Below are 19,620 nucleotides of genomic sequence, written 5' to 3' on the forward strand. Positions count from 1 at the left end.
CTGATGCGGGGCTCGAACTCACGGACCGCGAGATCGTGACCTGGCTGAAGTCGGACGCTTAACCGACTGCGCCACCCAGGCGCCCCCAATAGAGCTTTAACCAAGTTATTTTCTTTATCTATTTTATTTTTTTCTTCTAAATATGATATATTGTCAAGTCAGCTAACATACAGTACATACGGTGTACTCTTGGTTTCGGGAGTAGATTCCCATGATTCATCACTTATATATAACACCCAGTGCTCATCCCAACAAGTGCCCTCCTCAATGCCCATCACCCTTTTCTCCCTTCCCTCCTGCCACCTCCCCATCCACCCTGTTTGTTCTCTGTATTTAAGAGTCTCTTATGGTTTGCCTCACTCCCTCTCTGTTTGAAACTATTTTTTCCTCTTCCCTTCCCCCATAGTCTTCTGTTGAGTTTCTCAAATTCCACATGAGTGAAAACATGTATCTGTGTTTCTCTGACTGACTTATTTCATTTAGCATAATACTCTCCAGTTCCAGCCACGTTGTTGCAAATGGCAAGAATTCATTCTTGTCACTGCCAAGTAGTATTCCATTGTATATACAAACCGCAACTTCTTTATTCATTCATCAGTTGATGGACATTTGGGCTCTTTCCAGAATTTGGCTATTGTTGATGGCACTGCTATAAACATTGGGGTACATGTGCCCCTGTGAATCAGCACTCCTCTATCCTTTGGATAAATCCAAAGTGCTATTGCTGGGTTGTAGGGTAATTCTATTTTTAATTTTTTGAGGAAACTCCACACTGTTTTCCAAAGCAGCTGCACCAGTTTGCATTCCCAAAACCAGTGTAAGAGGGTTCCCGTTTCTCCACATCACCGCCAGCATCTGTTGTTTCCTGAGTTGTTAATTTTAGACACTGACTGCTGTGAGGTGGTAGCTCAATGTTAATCAAGTCATTTTCTAATCACTGCAAATGATTCTATCAGGTGTTATGATATTTTTTTAATTAAAAAAAAATTTTAATGTTTATTTATTCTGAGAGAGATAGAGTACAAGTGAGGAGGGGCAGAGAGAGAGGAAGCCACAGAATCCAGAGCAGGCTCCAGGCTCCGAGCTGTCAGCACAGTGCACGATGCTGGGCTCCAACTCACAAACCGTAAGATCATGCATGACCTAAGCGGAAGTCAGTCACTTAACTGACTGAGCCACCCAGGTGCCCCATCAGGTATTTTAATACACATTTCTCTTCCTTAAGACATAACTTCAGGAAAGAGAAAACATAATCCAAGGCCGCTAGCATTAAAAGTAAGTTCACTGCTGGGGCACCTGGGTGGCTCAGTTGGTTAAGCATCTGACTTTGGCTCAGGTCATGATCTCACAGTTCAGGGGTTGGAGCCCTGCACTGGGCTCTGTGCTGACAGCTCAGAGCCTGGCACCTGCTTCAGCTTCTGTGTCTCCCTCTCTCTCTGTCCCTCCCCCACTTGCGCTCTGTCTCTCAAAAATGAATAAACATTAAAAAAAAAATAAAGTTCACTGCTTATTACCAAAAGCTACTATACCAAAATTATTAAAAATTTCAAGAAGGAATATTCATTAAACACATACTCTGGCCAAGCCACAAGCCTACACCCAGGCCATTTCACATAATCCTCACAACTTCCTAAGGAGATGGTACTCTACTTTTCTTCTAATGCATAAAGGAGGATGGGGCACCTGGGTAGCTCAGTCGGTTGAGTGTCCAACTTCGGCTCAGGTCATGATCTCACAGTTCATGAGTTCAAGCCTTGCATCAGGCTCTGTGCTGATGGCTCAGAGCTTGAAGCCTGTTTTGGATTCTTTCTCTCTCTCTCTCTCTCTCTCGCTCTCTATCCTTCCCTGGCTCTGTCTCTCTCTCAAAAATAAATAAACATTAAAAAAAATTTTTTTTAAGAAGAGGCGGCAAGGTCCTTTGATCACTCAACTATGACTATAAATGGAAAAGCCAAGAACTGAATTCAAGTCCGTCTGACACCTTTCTATGATGTCCCAGGACTTTCTGAGATATGAACATAGCAGGAAAGAACTTCACTGTTTCTATGAATGAAACCAGGGTTTATTTAAGAAAAAAAAAACAAGGCCTAGCAAAGTGCTCCTTGAAAACCGTTAGGTTAACTCCACCCTCCGTCTGTAAATGTTCACTGAGGCAAACACTAATTTAACCACTAAAATACAATGTGACATTAGTGTCATTCTTGGGCAGTTTAAGACCACGGGAAAGCTGTAAAGACACAGACTAGCAGTAGGAAACAAACCACTACATCCATGTTGTTATAAAAGATAGACAAGAACATATACTAAGTTCGTTTAGGTTTTATTCCTTTGTTGATGCTTACGTTCAATTTTTTCACTGGTTAAAATTTATACGTCATCATCATCACCATCATCGTGGCTAGCCATTAGTTAGTTGGACCCTTATTATGTAAGAAGTCTTTAACATAAATTACTTCATTTAATCTTTACCACCTACACCAAGTCATAAAGTAGGTATTATTAGCCCCATCATTATCAGACAAGGAAGATACACACAAATACAAAATGTAGTGTCAGGACTCAAACCTAGGGCTGTCTGACAACAGTTCCACTGGTGATTATTTCTGAAAACATGAAACAAGGTGTAGTTTTAAAAAACTGGATATTTTTAAGTGGGGGGAAAAAACCCTCTCATTTTCTGATTTAGTTATCTCTATTTAAAATAGGAATGAAGGGGTGCCTAGCTGGCTCAGTCATTACAATATGCAATTCTTGATCTGCAGGTTGTGAGTTCAAGCCCCACGTTGGGCACAGAGCCTACTTAAATTTTAAAAAGCTACAGGGGCACCTGGGTGGCTTAGTTGATTAAGCATCCAACTCTTGATTTCAGCTCAGGTCAGGATCACAGCTTGTGGGATCAAGCCCCATGTCATGCTCTGTGCTGAGTTTGCAGCCTGCTTAAGATTTTCTCTGCCTCTCTCTCTCTCTGACCCTCTCCCCCACTAGTGCACTCTCTTTCTCTAAAAATTAAAAACAAACAAACAAAAAAAAAACTTCAGTAATCAAAGACAAATGGTGTAAAGACAAATGAACAACGGAACAAAATAGAGAGTGCTGATATAGAATCAGGTATTTTTAAAAATAAGTAAGGAATGAAAATTGGATCTGTCATCACTTGCTTAAAGTGGGCCCAGGAAACTCTATTCCAGGGATTTTGGACTCTAGTGTGGGAATGTATGAGGAAAAGCCTCCACAGTGGAAATAGAAAGGTTAATAGGACATACCTCCTAGTTGCAAAGAACTGAAATCCAGGAGCCACTTTCAGACAGTCACCTCGGCCGGGAATCAAGAGCTCTCCGTTCTCCAAGAGAGGGATCAGCACAGAAACCTAAATCACAAAACCCCACTGATAAAGCTATTAAAGCAACAACAACAACAATAAACCCTTCTCTCCAAATGATGAGCACATCTGTAAAGGAAACCTTAATTCTCATAGCATGAACTGGGTCCAAAAGGCAGGTAGGAATGTCTGAGCCACCTATACTCTGACAGAATGATTTATTCATTCAACATTCACGAAGTGCCTACTATGGACTAGAAATAAGCCAGACACTAAAAATCCAGGCATGACTGAGGCTTTACAGCCGAGCATCCGATGGAATAGCCATGCAAACCACCATACAGCATGACCCCAGAGCTGAAGATAGAGGGTGGCTATGAATCAGAATGGAATGGTGTAGAAGCAGGGCAGTGAAGCTATCCCAGAGGTAATGATATTCACTCAGTCTTAAATCTGAGCAAGAATTAGCCAGGTTTGGAGGGAGAGAAATGGCACAAACTAAACTCCATGTAAAAATATTCAAATGGATAAAAGTCTTTGTTCCTAAGAGTATGTCATAAAAGGATTCTGTTGTTAGGGCAGAATGTGCATATGAAGTAGTGGAAAACTACAAAACTTAGAGATAAATGACTAGGGGTCTCCTGTGCTGACTAGGATACATCAAACTTCTGGCTTGCTAACTGTGGCAGAAAAGGTTGTTCTGAGAACGAGCAGACAAGCTCAATTTTGGACATCTTGAACTTCCACCAGCTAAGGGACATTCAAGTAGATATTTCCGACAAAAAGGTGGACTAGACATATGGATCTAGGGAACGTGAGTTTATACAGGAAGTTTAAAAAGAAAAACCAAAGTAAGAAGTCCAAAGAGTCCAGTCTATACAAAATGGGACTCAATGTAGAATTTTATGATGTTTATCAACTATTGGCAAAGGGAGACCAAGATAGAAACTGTCAGTTTGGTCTTGAATCAGGACCTGGTCATCAAGGAATATAATTAACTATAGGACAGGGATGGATCCCTAGGCTCCATCATGGCCTGGATGGACTATCTCTTATGTTCATCTATCTTCTTTGGCTCTAATTCCACAATCCATAATCCTAATGACTTTCCAGGTACCCTGGTATCTAAAAAACATGCCAGGGAAGACAGCACTAGAAAATGAAAAGCCTGGGGCGCCTGGGTGGCTCAGTCGGTTAAGCGGCCGACTTCGGCTCAGGTCACGATCTTGCACTCTGTGAGTTCGAGCCCCGCGTCGGGCTCTGTGCTGACAGCTCAGAGCCTGGAGCCTGTTTCAGATTCTGTGTCTCCCTCTCTCTGATCCTCCCCCGTTCATGCTCTGTCTCTCCCTGTCTCAAAAATAAATAAACGTTAAAAAAAATTAAAAAAAAAAAGAAAATGAAAAGCCTTAGTTTTGGTGTGGAGAGGAGGAAAAAAAATGAAGAAGAAAACAAAAAAGAAAGTGAAAACCCTCAGCAAATACTTGGCCATGTGGTTTATTGTTTCAGTTGTATTATTAAGTCTCATTTGTAGGAGTCAGCGTTAGCTCTGAGCTTATTAAGAAAACTAAGTTTCTGGTCCTATAAAACTGAGCATTAAGACCTTAGAACATGGTATGTCAATGAGACTCAAGAAACAAAACAAAACAAAACTAAAAACAAAACAAAACAAAACAAAACAAAACAAAAGGGAGAGAGAGAGACAGAGATCCTAGAACATGGTAATCATATTATGAGGCCCTACCTGGGCCAGTAATTCCATTACATCTTTACTTCATCAGACTGTAAAATCATCGCAATACACATGTATTTATAGCTACTCCTTCCCCTTCATATTTTCCTAAACCTACACATACAAACACACACACTCTCTCACGTTATTCTCCTATCCAAAAGGTACTTTAGGGTTCATGATTAAAAAAAAAAAAAAAAAAAAAAAAATTAAAACCAATCTCAGGAAAATGTGCCCAAGGAAGAATTTTTCATTCTGCAATACATTTTTTGGTCATACTTTACAAAATATAGAGGAAACATGGACTGCCTGCATAGTTATTTTGATACACATAGAAAAGTAATCTTTAAAAAATGAAAATATACGTCCAGTAGATTTTCCTTAATGAAACCAAGACAAGATACTCTTGTTACATCATCTCTTCATCTGTCCTCAGCCCACTGCTCTATGGATGCCATAGCTAGGAAGTAGGGTCTCAAAGTTCTCAGTGTATCTGTAACATTGGTAAGATGTTTCCCACAAGGCCTATTCTTGGAAAGGTTATGAAACTAGTCACATAATTTAACTAAAGGAGGAAAAAACTACAGTGAAATTGGTCACATATCCGATTATAGTAGCTCCCCCTATCCACAGTGTATGTTTCAACACCCCTGGTCGATGTTTGAAATTGTGGATAATACAGATCCCTATTTACAGTATACTTTTTCTTACACAAACATACCTATGATAAAGTTTAACATAAACTGGCAGGGTAAGAGATTAACAACAATAACTAACAGTAAAATAGAATAATTCTAACAACATACTATAAAAAAGATATGTGAATGGAGTCTCTCTTTCTCAAAGTATCTTATTGTACTGTACTTACCCTTCTTGTGGAGATGAAAGATGATAAAATGCCTAGGTAACAGTGAGGTGAATGATCGAGGCACTGTGACATAGCGTCAGGCTACTACTAACCTTCAGAAGACACAGGAGGAGAATCATTTGCTTCAGGACCGTGGGTAACCACAGGTAACTGAACAGCAGATAAGGGGGGACTACTCTACTGAATGAAACAGCACCAGTGGAATTTTATCAATTTTCTATCAAAAAAGAGACAAGCCAAGTAATCCTACCTCAAACCAGATTAGGTAGGCAACCATGAATGAGCTTCTTGCAAAACATACCATCTCAAATCAAACACCTCCCAGAATCACTATTAACCAAATGCTCTTCAAAGGTAGAATCAGCAAATAATTAGTGAGATGACATACCACATCTAAAGGGGCATAGTCAATATCCTCCAGAAGGATCCAGTGTCCCTTTGTGGCTGCCTGTGTCAGGGTACCAGGTTGCCACACAAACTCTCCTGGGACATCTGTGCAGCGATACATTCCCAACAGCATCTACAGGAAGAGGTTAAAGTAATTACTGACACCACACATCTGAGATAACAATTGCTATAACCTTTGATTAATTGTTAAACTTCTATACAGAAATAAGCAGGCACTTGAGGTTTTTACAGCTTGGTCCCATCAGTTATGAAGAAGACCAAGGACTATTCTCACATCCCTTAGCAAAAACAATACTTTAATGCAAACATTTATAAGCATGCTAATCCACCAAAACCTGCCATTTCTTAATTACCTTACTGTCGGTCTGATCTCCAAGCTGGACTTTAAGAAGCTGAGGGGGCTTCCTTCTACCCGTCATTGCACCTAAGTATTCAACTAAGGAAGTTTTGCCACATCCTATCGGTCCTTCCAACAACACAGCATTCTGAGAAGCCACTGCCATAGCCAGCGTCTGAAGATTTTTGCAGATTGAATCAACCAGCACATAAGACCTAAAGGCCAGCTCCTGTTCACGAGAAGAACTTCTATTACTAGCCTAAGGAGGCAAGTGAAAAATAAAAGGCATGTCAACAGTCTTTCCTCCAAAGGGTACACATTAGTTTCTACAACAATGCTTCCACTGACCTTTACATAAACCTCTAAATTACTAGTATCAGCACTATAGTAACCGTAGGTAGGTTATCCAAAATAGGAACTTTTTCCTTCTGGCAGAAATTTGCTAACAAATTTAAGGAAAGTCTCCCAGAGTTTAAGAAGTCAAAAAAGTTGACACATGAGGGATGGGGGCAAACCTAATCTCATGAAGAGATTTTTATTTGTTTTCCTTCCTCTCACCACATTCTAAGATTTCGTTATCTAAGATCAAGAATGTAAACAATAGGGGCGCCTGGGTGGCTCAGTCGGTTAAGCGGTTAAGCAGTTAAGCGGCCGACTTCGGCTCAGGTCATGATCTCACAGTCCGTGAGTTCGAGCCCCGCATCGGGCTCTGTGCTGACAGCTCAGAGCCTGGAGCCTGTTTCAGATTCTGTGTCTCCCTCTCTCTGACCCTCCCCCGTTCATGCTCTGTCTCTCTCTGTCTCAAAAAATAAATAAACGTTAAAAAAAAAATTAAAAAAAAAAAAAAAGAATGTAAACAGTAGGGGTGCATGGCGGGCTCAGTCAGTAACAATATGTGTCTTGGTCTCAAGCTGCATGTTGGGCATGGAGCCTACTTAAAAAAAAAAAAAAATGCACACAACTATTTACAAATCAGGGAAATCAAATCAGGGAAGTATGAACACTAAAAGGATGTTTTGTATTATAAAATTGTTACATTTTTTTCAGGTGTAATAAAGAATAATGGCTTTTTTAAAGTTCTTTTCCTTTATACATATTGAAATATTTAGGCACGAAATGATGTGACATCTGAAAGTTGCTTCAAAATAAGATGGTGTGGGGAGAGTATGCAGCAGTATAAATGAAAGATAATTAACCATAAATTTATAATTACTGAAGCCAAGTGATGGGCACATGGGGATTCATTACACTACTTTTTCTACTTTGGAATATGTTTGATATTTTCCATAACAAAATGTGAAAATGTGAAAAATAATAACTGCTCCCAATATGTTTAATGGATAGAGTTTCAGCTTTCCAAGATGAAAAAGTTCTGGAGTTTATTCACACAACAATGTGAATATATTTAACACCACTGAAGTGCATACTTAAAAATGTTTAAGATGGTTGGGGCGCCTGGCTGGCTCAGACAGTAGAGCATATGACTCTCGATCTCAGGGTTGTGAGTTCAAGCCTCAGGGTGGAGATAGAGTTTACTTACTAAAAAAAAGTTTAAGATGGTAAATGTTGTATTTTACTGCATTAAAAAGAATTTCAAATAATAATGTACCTAATATAATATAGGAAAAAAGATCTCTTGGAAAAGTGGAATTTTTAAGAACTTTTAAGGAATAGTAACTTCTCAAACATGGCTAGTCTCCTATAGATATGTGAAGACAAAATGAGATTCAGGGCCAAAGTTCCTGAACTCTCTGCAAAGCTGTTACTCTCAGCAACTTAGCAGGCAGGCTGGGCCATAGCAACCATTCTGTACTTCTGCCCCAGTGCCTCGCCACTGGTACTCAACATCAAACCTACCACAACTAGAATCTTTCCCTATGTTAAAATTCTAATGCTCCAAACCTTATCTATATTAGAAAAATGGTTAGGGTTTGGGGGATCTTAGTGACTAGAGGGAAACACAAGGGCCTGCGGAAGCGCTGGTGTCCTAGTGCTAGGTACGTAGATATATTCAGTTTATGAATAATCACTGAGCTGTACATTTAAGATGTGCATTTTTGGGGCGCCTGGGTGGCGCAGTCGGTTGAGCGTCCGACTTCAGCCAGGTCACGATCTCGCGGTCCGTGAGTTCGAGCCCCGCGTCGGGCTCTGGGCTGACAGCCCGGAGCCTGGAGCCTGTTTCAGATTCTGTGTCTCCCTCTCTCTGCCCCTCCCCTGTTCATGCTCTGTCTCTCTCTGTCTCAAAAATAAATAAACGTTAAAAAAAAAAAAAAAAAAGATGTGCATTTTTAAAATGCATATTATGCTTTTTTTTTTTTAAACTGTACTACCCAATGGATAAACCAATGGTTCAAGGAATGACCCAGGTCTTCTTCCAAAAAGAAAACTGGGTGAACCTGACCATCACACAAAGTGACAACTAACTAAAAACTGGCTGCGAATAGCTTCAGATTACAGAGCTAGATTTTGATCTATAAGCTTTTCCAAAGTGTGGGTCTGGAGCCATATTTTTGGAAAGAAGCTCATTTCATATGACAGGGGGAAAGCTCACTACAGTTACTAGTCTCCTACCTAACAACCAAAAAGAATATTCTGAAAAAAAGAGGTTGCTGGGAGTTATACCTGGGCCTGGCACCGTCTCTACAAAGGGCAGCCCATGGGTCTCCGGGCCAGTCATTCTACCTTTGTTTTACATAAATATGGTATCACAACATGCGCTACCCAACTTCACAGAGTTACTGTAGCAAGTAAATAAGAGAGTATATGGAAGTGCTTTCCTAATGTTAAAAGCATCACATCGACATCATTAGACTTTCTAATTTAACATCAAACAGAGACAAAGAAACTATCAGAGAAGAGGACCCTGGGTAAATTTTCCTTAATCTATTCTGAATAGTTCTGTACATGGAACAGCAATTTGGAAAACTCAACTCGGCTCACACCTATAACACACAGTCCAGCCAAGGAAAAAAGCACACTCAATGTTTAAGAGGGGAGAAGAGGACACACATCCCAATAATGCCAATATACCTGCTCTCCAGGGGCTGGTGGCTGCCCAGGCAGCACCACGCCACAGACAGCAGTCACCCTGGCAGAGAGATCAGCTGAAACAAGATGGCCCTGTAAGTACTGCAGCTCTTTCTCCTTACGCCAAAGGGAGGCTTCTGGATTAGCCAAAACCAAGGCCTTCTCCAAGTCCTGCAGCTGGGCCTCTTCTAATAACCTGAGGAAAATGAGTACCTCATTAGTTACTTTAATGCACTGTAAGGCTACATCAAGATCTCCAGGAATCCTCCTTCTTACCTTAACCTGAAATGGATCAGTTCCTCACTATTAAAAATCTTCTTAAGGAATGACAACTTGTGCTCTTCATTCATACAGGTGACCAAAGCAAGACAATTGGCTGTGTACCTGGAGAAAACCAAAGTATACATAAACTTAGGAAAAGCAATTGATTCTCAAGAAAAAAGAAAATTTTCTCGCCAACTAAACATTAGAAAAGGGAATCTTAGGAGTGCCTGGCTGGCTTAGTGGGTACAGCATGTAACTCTTGATTTCTGTGTTCTAAGTTCGAGCCCCATGTTGGGTGTAGAGATTACTAAAAACTTAAATTAAAAAAAGAAAAACTTTAAAAAGAAAAAAAGGAAATCTTATAGAATTAATACATTTCAATACATTTGAGAGTAGAAAATACAAATCAAGTATGATGAATTCACCTGATAGAACTTGAAAAAGGTAGAACTCCATTAAGTATCATCTCATTTGCCACTGAGGAGAAGCATGATTAAGGAAAGGAACGAGGAACCCAAAAGGCACCAGAACAAAAACAACACATTTTACATAGCTTCCTTTCCTGCCTCATCACAGAACTCTACACTCCTTATACCACCCCCACACTTGAAGCACCAGAAAATTCCAGGAGCTACACACCAGCGGACCAAGGTGTCATGGCTTCTGAGGAGAGGGACACACACACTCCAGTCCCAGAGCTCCCGGAACACGGACTGCTCGTTCTGCAGAAACTTGTAAGCTGCTTCCATTAGGTCCCGGAGCTTCATCCGCCTGCGCCCATAGCGGACTGGATTAGCATCTGAACTCTCTAGGAAGAGTCTTTGGAAGACTGGAGAAGTGTCCTTGAAATACCTCAGGGCAAACCTTCAGAAAAAGAAATTTTTTTCATTTGTTGGTGAGGATTTCAAAGTATGCTTTTCTACTTTGAGACAGGCCAGCAGAATACAACAGGAATTTCCAAGGGTCTGAGAATAAAGAGACAAATAGTGAAGCTACCCAATCCTAAGACTGTATCCTGTTCAAATTCAGGAACCAGGACAATGGCATGAGATGTCTAAGAGAATACAAAACCACAGGTACTTATTGCAAGTGAATACAAAACCACAGGTACTTATTGCAAGTGTTTTCCACTGAAAATGCACTAGTTTTCAATAAACATTTATTGACCTCTCACTAGAAGCCAGATGCTGTTAAGTTCCAGGAGTACAAAACCAAGGAGATACTTTCCTTGAGCAGCTTGCTATCTACCAAGGAAGACAGTCACAGAAACAAGAGGCACAAAGAAAAAAGATTCAGCTAAACCAACAGGGCTGGGGCGGGGTGGGGGGGGGGGGAGTCAAGAAGAGATGCTTTGGTTGCATCTGAAGATGAGAACAGATTTCTGTGGAACACAAAAGGAAGGCAGTAAAACTGGAAAAGATGGACAAAAAGATGGAAGGAAGTTCTTTATACATTCTGGATATTAATCCCCTAATGGATAGGTGACTTGGAAATATTTTCTCCCAATCTGTACATTGTCTCTTCATTCTTGTTTCCTTGGCTGTGCTGAAGCTTTTTAGTTTGATGTCCCATTCGTCTATTTTTGTTTTAGTTGCTTGTGCTTTTGGTTTCATCCAAAAAAAAAATCACTGTGAAATCTAGTATTAGGAAGCAATCTCTTCCATCAGCCTGTTCCAGAGTTGCAACCTTTTACAATAACTTAGTGAACTAGTGGTCAGTAACAGAATCTTCAGGAGCCCACTGGGAATGCGACAGAGCAGCTGCAGGGTCCATTCGAATCTGCTTTCCAGAGCGATTTGCACTGAAGCACCAGGGAAACGTACCCCACATCGCTGGCTCAATAAATCCCCAAACATAAAACTGTTATGAGAGGGAGAGAGAATGAGAACTCAGGAGATGGGTGGGAAGGCTTAGACTTCCACAAGCAATCCGGGCAAACAGAAATAGAGTCTTGGTAAGTTAACACTCACAATATTCTAAAGAAGACTGGACAAATGGGACTTAGAAGATTCAGCTGTGGCTCAGAAGAGACCTGGCTGGGGCGCCTGGGTGAGTCAGTCTGTTGAGCGACCAACTTTTGATTTCAGCTCAGGTCATGATCTCACAGTTTGTGGGTTTGTGAGATTGAGCCTTGTGCATCGGGCTCTGTGTGGACAGTGCAGAGTCTGCTTAGGATTCTCTCTCTCCCTCTCTCTGCCCCTCCCCTACTCACATGCATATACACTACCTCTCTCAAAATAAATAAACTTAAAAAGAAAAAGAGAGAAACCTGGCAGAGTGAGAAAAAGAAAAGAGATTTAAGAGGTAACATATCACACTGTTAATAACAATTATCTCTAAAAAGTAGGATTTCAGGGTGAAATTCCAGGACTTCCACTTTTTGCAATTCTGTATTGTTATTATTTACATGTATCACCTTTGAAATTAAAAACAAAAACAGGACTTTTTTTTTTCTCCACAAGGATGCTGTCAGAATAAGTACAATCATTCTTTGGGGGAGAGAGGCTGGTATTCCACTAGCTCAGAGGCAGATGATGTTGGCAGCACATGTGAAACCAGCCGGCAGTAACAAACAGAGAAGCAGCAACCAAGTGGTCAACCTAACTCAGGGTTGACCTTCCTTCCTTGAGGAAGACCGGGGGAAATAAGCCGAGTGCACTGGCAATGGCCTACATCTGTGCGGCCAGTGCAAGGAAGAGAATTGTGGTCCACCATAAAAATACAAAAGGGAACTGGTCAATATTCTCTCCCAAACTTACTTAACTACAGCACCCTTTTCTCCAAAGACCCATCACTTTCAGGGAGTGCTCTAAAATTCTGATCTAAACAACAATAAAGCATTTTTAGCCAGAGAATAACATGATCAGTTTTTGCCTTAGAGAATATCCAAAGATTGAGGAGAAGTTCTCTTTCCTGGAGTAAGATAGTCAATAAGGCCTAAAATACAGCAAGGAATATCACCCAGTTAAACATCTAATGTTGGATGAGCCACTCGGGCAACTCATCAGTCTTTCCAGCATCCAGAAGTAAGACCTGCAGTCCAGTCCTGGCTCTGACAGAGCTACTTAGTTTACTTCTCTAAAGATTTGAAATAAGACTAACAGTGCCTTAAGATGTTACAGTATAAAGATTGAAGGGTGCTTAAATGGCTCAGTTGGAAGAACACATGACTCTAGATTTTTTTTTTATTAATTTTTTTTAACATTTATTTATTTTTGAGACAGAGAGAGACAGAGCATGAATGGGGGAGGGTCAGAGAGAGAGGGAGACACAGAATCCGAAACAGGCTCCAGGCTCTGAGCTGTCAGCACAGACCCGATGCAGGGCTCAAACTCACGGACCGCGAGATCATGACCTGAGCCGAAGTCAGACGCTCAACCGACTGAGCCACCCAGGCGCCCCCACATGACTCTAGATTTTGAGCTGTTAGTGTGGAGCCCGATATGGGGCCTGAACTCACAAACTATGAGATCACGACCTGAGCTGAAACCAAAAGTCAGATGCTTAACTGACCGAGCCACCCAGGTGCCCCAAAAAGTAAAATCTTTGGGGGAAAAACAAAACAAAAAAAAGAACTTGGAAACCTAATATGTTAGAATAGAGAAAGAATCAATACACCAGGATTGCACTCACAAAGTCCTGACAAAAAACTTGCCAAAAAGTAAAACGTGTTCAAGGATTCTAGAATCAAAAACAATGAACAAACAACAACAAAATGGTAATTATGTGAAGTGAAAGATGTGTTAACTGACCTTACTGTGGCAAATATTTCACAATATGTACATGTATCAAATCACCATGTTTTCTACCTTCAATTTATACAATATTATATGTCAATAAAAATATATCTCAATTGAATCTCAATAAAGCTGGGCAGGGGAAGGGGGAACACAGTAATGAACAAATAATATAAGCAAGATTAAAAAAAAGAAATGTTTAAGGGGCGCCTGGGTGGTTGGTTGGTTAAGCGTCCAACTTCGGCTCAGGTCATGATCTCACGGTTCATGGGTTCTAGCCCCGCAATCAGGCTCTGTGTTGACAGCTCAGAGCCTGGAACCTGCTTTGGATTCTATGCCTCCCTCTCTCTCTGCCCCTCCCCCGCTCATTCATTTTCTCTCTCTCTCTCTGTCAAAAAAAATAAATAAACATTAAAAAATTTAAAAAAAAAAATGTTTAAGACTACTAAAGAACCTCATGGAAGCCCCAAACACCTTGGGCTCAGAAAGAGATATGTACCAGTAAATGAAGGCAAGCACTAGGATTCCAGGGAGCTTGACTGGGATCCTCCTTTCCAGTCTGTCTCTCTCTCTCTCTCTTTTTTCCTAGATCTTCATGGCCATCCTATTTCTCTTCTCTTCATTCTTTTTCTCTTCCCTCTTCCTCCACAATCTGCCACAATACAAAACTTTCTCTGATTTTCAAGAGGATAACATTCATTCTTCTTTAATGATTTTCTTGCTCCCCTTAAGTATTTGGCTAACATCTCTATTAGCATTATATTCAATTGTTTGCAAAATACAAGAACCCATTATACTTGACTTTCTTACCCCCATGATGTGGCCCCAAGAGAGGTCTTCTATATTTATCTACTGAATGAATGACTGTATCCTATCTAAATATATTTGGTATATCCCTAACACATTAGGTATATTTCCTCTACAGAGGAAATTTAGGGCACATGCTGAACTAATGAGCTACAATTCTTAAAACTGAAACTCAAAATCTCATTCTACATCATTGTCTATAATTCATTTCACATCATGTATTGATTCATTTACACATAGCTCCTTTTTTTTTATGGCTTGTTTTTAAGTTACTCTAGCACAAGAAACTTCATAAACTGCATTATATAATTTTTGAAATAAGGTGGGAGTGTAAATAAAATATACTGCCTTGGCAAAATGAAAAGAAGAAAAAGTAGGGGTGTGCTCTGTGTTCACATGCATTTAATAAGAACATAAAGTGCAAAGCGGATGGGAAACCAGATGTAACTAATCCATCATTTTAATGATTCTCAAACACAATCCAGAAGCACTGTACCACAAAGGCCTAGGAGAAACGGGGGTTCAAGTTACCCACACGTCAATTCTATATAGTAAGTACAGGGCAGTCAGTACACGTTATGAAATGGTACCACAGTCAAGTACATCAATGAGTACTAAGTGAGGCCACAATCTCAACCTTCAATCAACCCCCAGCTTATGTTCCTAATTACCATGTATAATGATGATATTTGCTGTATATCTTCTAGTTCCATTAAACTGGGCCTATTTTTCCCCCTCCCCTTTTAGAAAAGCTCATACAGGGGTACCTGGGTGGCTCTGTGGGTTAAGCGTCCGACTTCGGCTCAGGTCATGATCTCACGACTTGTGAGTTTGAGTCCTGCACTGGGCTCTGTGCTAACATTTCAGAGCCTAGAGCCTGGAGCCTGCTTCACACTCCTGTCTCCCTCTCTCTCTGCCCCTCCCCCGCTCATGCTCACTCTCTCTCGCGCGCGCTCTCTCTCTCTCTCTCTCTCACTCTGTCTCAAAAATAAATAAACATTAAAAAAAAAAAGAAAATCTCATACAAATTATGGTTTTCTGCCAAGAGTTCAGTTCTTATTCCCTTCATTCATGAACCAGATTAGAGATCATACTTCTAAGAAAGCCAAATGAAAACTAATAAATAAGGAATGGATATAAGGGATACTCTTATTAGTTGCAAAGATACTACTCAAGTTTAGAGTGAAAGTTCTTCACCTCAATTAAAAAAACCCTAATACTCATTTTGCTGGCCCTTTACTCCATACCAACAGTATTTTGCTATTAATTTAAAAGACAAAGGCAGATACAGTGGTACGTGCCTGCAGCCCCCGCTGTTCAGGTGGATGAGGCAGGAGGAGAATTGCTGGGCTATAGTTCTTGACTGCAATGCACTATGCTGATCTGGTGCACAATAAGTTTGGCATCAATATGGTGACCTCTCAGAAGTAGGGGACCACCAGGCTGCCTAAGGAAGGGTGAACCAGCACAGGCTGGACACAGAGCAGATCAGAAGAGAAATACATTAGGGGTGCCTGGGTGGTTCAGTGGGTTAAGTGTCCGACTTCAGCTCAGGTCTTGCAGTTCGCGAGTTCAAGCCCCGTGTCAGGCTCTGTGCTAACAGCTCGGAGCCTGGAGCCTGCTTCGGATTCTGTCTCCCTCCTTCTCTGCCCCTCCCCTGCTTGAGCTCTGTCTCTCCCTCTCTCTCAAAAATAAATAAAGATTAAAAAAAAAAATTTTTTTTTTTTTTAAAGAGAAATACATTAGAATCCAGTTCTAATACAACTTCTCACAAAACTGCTTTCGACAGATTATAGAAAGTTAGAAAGGACACCACAGCTCTTCTAACGTCACCCTTCAGCTACTCCAGCAAGCAGCCATCTGAAATGGATGCTATAAGAGCCTCAGATGAAACTCTTTTTAAATCTGCCTCATCTCACCAGATGATATAATTCTTGAAGCCAAAGAACACATCATGGCCAGTTTTCCAGACCCATCCTGATGGCCAAGACTTCAAAGAAACCTAGTAAATGGTCACTAAATTGTTAATAAACAGTACCACTTATCTTCCTTCTTTCTTGTATTTCTCCTCTTCCCTTCTCAGCTCACACCCCTTTACTTTCCAGGAGACAGCAAGTTCTACTACCTCAAGGAGAAAAGTGAAGAATAAAACTGTTACTCACGGGAGGACGTCAGGATGGTTACAAATGAGTTTGCTCATTGACACACAGAGCCGTTCGTGTAGATCGTGGTTGATTTGGCCTCCAGCTTTAATGGCTTCAGCATTCCTTTCCAACAAATCCAAAAGAAGAGGGCGCAGCTGGCGACCAACCAGCACAGTACAGTCTTTATCCAGAAGTAATTGTGCTAAGGTGCTCAGGATACACTGGCGATCTTGAGGTGTCCACACCTGAGAGAAAGGCAAAACAATGTATCTATGTAAATGCTGCTTGTTAGCACTGCTGCAAAAGGGAAAAAGTCCTAGCTTAGAATCAAAACATCCAATTTCCACATATCATAAATGAGTTTATCTTATAAAACATAGAAAAGGGCTTTGCAATAGAAGAATGCAGTTAATTTAACGTGAAAGGCTGTTATAAAGAAGTTTCAGTCCACTGAGGTTTGAGGAAAAGGACTGATACCTGAATTCCATGTAAAATGCTACCGTCTCATATTGCTAGTGTGCACGCGGGTCTACACAACCCCTGCTGCCGACAATGAGACAGCAGGTTTAAAATACTCACCAAGTCCAATGCTATGAGTTTATGCTAAGGCGTTTCACACAAAACATTTACCTATTAAGACTGCAGCTTGAGCACAACCTAAATACCCCATGCAAAAATATAACAATTTTTTCCAAAGTTCTCTCTCAAAAAAGGTCACCTTACACCTGAGCTCTTATGAAGTCTTTCAAATTATAGGGCATTCACTCATAAAAACACCTAGGTTTTTTTTTTTTTTTTTTTTGAGAAAGAGAGAGAGAGCTCACGCACACATGTGTGAGCACACACTCAAGGGACAGAGGTAAAGGGAGAATCTTAAGCAGGCTCCATGCCCCATGTGAGGCTCCATCTCACAACCATGAAATCATGACCTGAGCCGAAATCAAGTGTTGGATGCTTAACCAAATGAGCCACGCAAGTGCTCCAAAAATTCCTAATTCTTTTTTTTGAAAAAAAATTTTTTTAATGTTTATTTATTTTTGAGACAGAGAGAGACAGAGCACGAGTGGGGGAGGGGCAGAGAGAGAGACACAGAATCCGAAACAGGCTTCAGGCTCTGAGCTGTCAGCACAGAGCCCGATGCGGGGCTCAAACCCACGAACCATGAGATCATGACCTGAGCCGAAGTCAGACACTCAACCGACTGAGCCACCCAGGAGCCCCAAAAAATTCCTAATTCTGAACAAAGCACTGAGTGGGGAAAGATGTTATTTTGGAACAATTTCTATCAATATTAGTCCTGCAAGGAAATTTTAACAGATTTGGTCATGATTCACAGGGGCACGCTATGAAGCCCTCTAAAGATATCATTCAAAAAAGTAGATAGTAAGTGGTTATATTGTGAAGAAAAAGAAACACATCACTTACAAAATGAATGAAAAAAAGTGCAACTGTCCTAGACATGTTATATAGAAACTTGTGAGTTAGGAAAAAAATCTCCAGAGAGAATATCACTTCATGAACCTTCTCTTGAAAAGATAATCTGGAAAACAGGGGTAGATGAATCAGATACTAAAAATAGGAAAAGGGGCGGGTGGGGTGGTTCAGTCAATTAAACACCTGACCCTTGATTTCAGCTCAGGTTGTCTCAAGGTCATGAGATGCAGATCAAGCCCCGAGGTCAGGCTCTGTGCTGGGTGTGGAGCCTACTTAAGATTCTCTCCACCCCTGAGGGAAATGAGGAAGGGGCGCCTGGGTGGCTCAAGGAGTTAAGCATCCGACTCTTGATACTCTTGATCTTGGCTCAGGTCTTCATCTCAGGGTCCTGAGTTCCAGCCCCACACTGGACTCCACGCTGAGTGTGGAGCCTACTTAAAAAAAAAGAAAACAAGATACTTACCCTTTTTTTCTTTTTTGAAGTAAGCTCTATACCCAATGTGGGACTTGAACTCATAGCCCCGAGATCAAGAGTCACATGCTCCATCAACCGAGTCAGCCGGGTACCCCTCAGTGTTTAACTTTAAAACAAGCAGCTGTACCAGTTTACACCTACCAGCAATGTCTGAGACCTCTGGTTGCCACATAACTTCACCACCACATAGTATGGTCAGTTGAAATTTTAGTCATTTTAGAGAAGGGGGAATGGAATCTGGTGCTTTTATCTGAATTTCTCTGATGCCAAAGATGTTGAGAATTTTTTTTTCAACGTTTATTTATTTTTGGGACAGAGAGAGACAGAGCATGAACGGGGGAGGGGCAGAGAGAGAGGGAGACACAGAATCGGAAACAGGCTCCAGGCTCTGAGCCATCAGCCCAGAGCCCGACGCGGGGCTCGAACTCACGGACCGCGAGATCGTGACCTGGCTGAAGTCGGACGCTTAACCGACTGCGCCACCCAGGCGCCCCTGAGAATTTTTTCAAGTGTTTAATGGCCATTTATTTATCATCTGTTGTACATTTGTTCAATCTTTTATCCATTTAATTTTTTTTTTTTTTAGCATTTATTCATTTTTGAAAGAGAGAGACAGAGCATGAGCAGGGGAGGGGCAGAGAAAAAGGGAGAAATAGGATCTGAAGCAGGCTCTAGACTCTGAGCTATCGGCATAGAGCCCGACATGGGGCTCGATCTCACAGACCGAGAGATCATGACATGAGCTGAAGTCAGACGGTGAACTGACTGAGCCACACAGGTGCCCCATCTTTTACCTATTTTGAAACTGGGTTGTTCACATATTAACTGTGATGCTAGCTATTAAGTTTTTGTAGATGCTCTGTATCAGCTTGAGGACATTTTATTCTATTGCTAACTTGTTTGTTTTATTCCTAGCTTGTTTTTCTTGAGTGGGCTTTGGTAATTTATATTCTTCAAACACTGATTTCATAAATTGTTCATTATTAGTAACTTACCTTTTTTTTTAATTTTTTTTAAATGTTTATTTTCGAGAAAGAGAGACAGAATGCAAGCAGAGGAGTGGCAGAGAGA

At 41.0% G+C, this 19,620-nt stretch overlaps 1 protein-coding gene across 1 annotated transcript in view; it reads right to left on the reverse strand.

Annotated features, from left to right (window-relative positions):
* The window catches only part of MDN1 (midasin AAA ATPase 1), a 175,975-nt gene that overhangs the window by 150,543 nt on the left and 5,812 nt on the right, over positions 1-19,620 (reverse strand). Inside the window, 7 exon segments of the mRNA XM_030315968.1 lie at positions 3,264-3,367; positions 6,305-6,436; positions 6,678-6,920; positions 9,692-9,884; positions 9,965-10,072; positions 10,592-10,816; positions 16,659-16,885. Of these exon segments, the coding sequence (XP_030171828.1) occupies positions 3,264-3,367; positions 6,305-6,436; positions 6,678-6,920; positions 9,692-9,884; positions 9,965-10,072; positions 10,592-10,816; positions 16,659-16,885 (1,232 nt within the window).

Source organism: Lynx canadensis, chromosome B2, assembly GCF_007474595.2.
Source record: "Lynx canadensis isolate LIC74 chromosome B2, mLynCan4.pri.v2, whole genome shotgun sequence".
NCBI lineage: Eukaryota > Metazoa > Chordata > Mammalia > Carnivora > Felidae > Lynx > Lynx canadensis.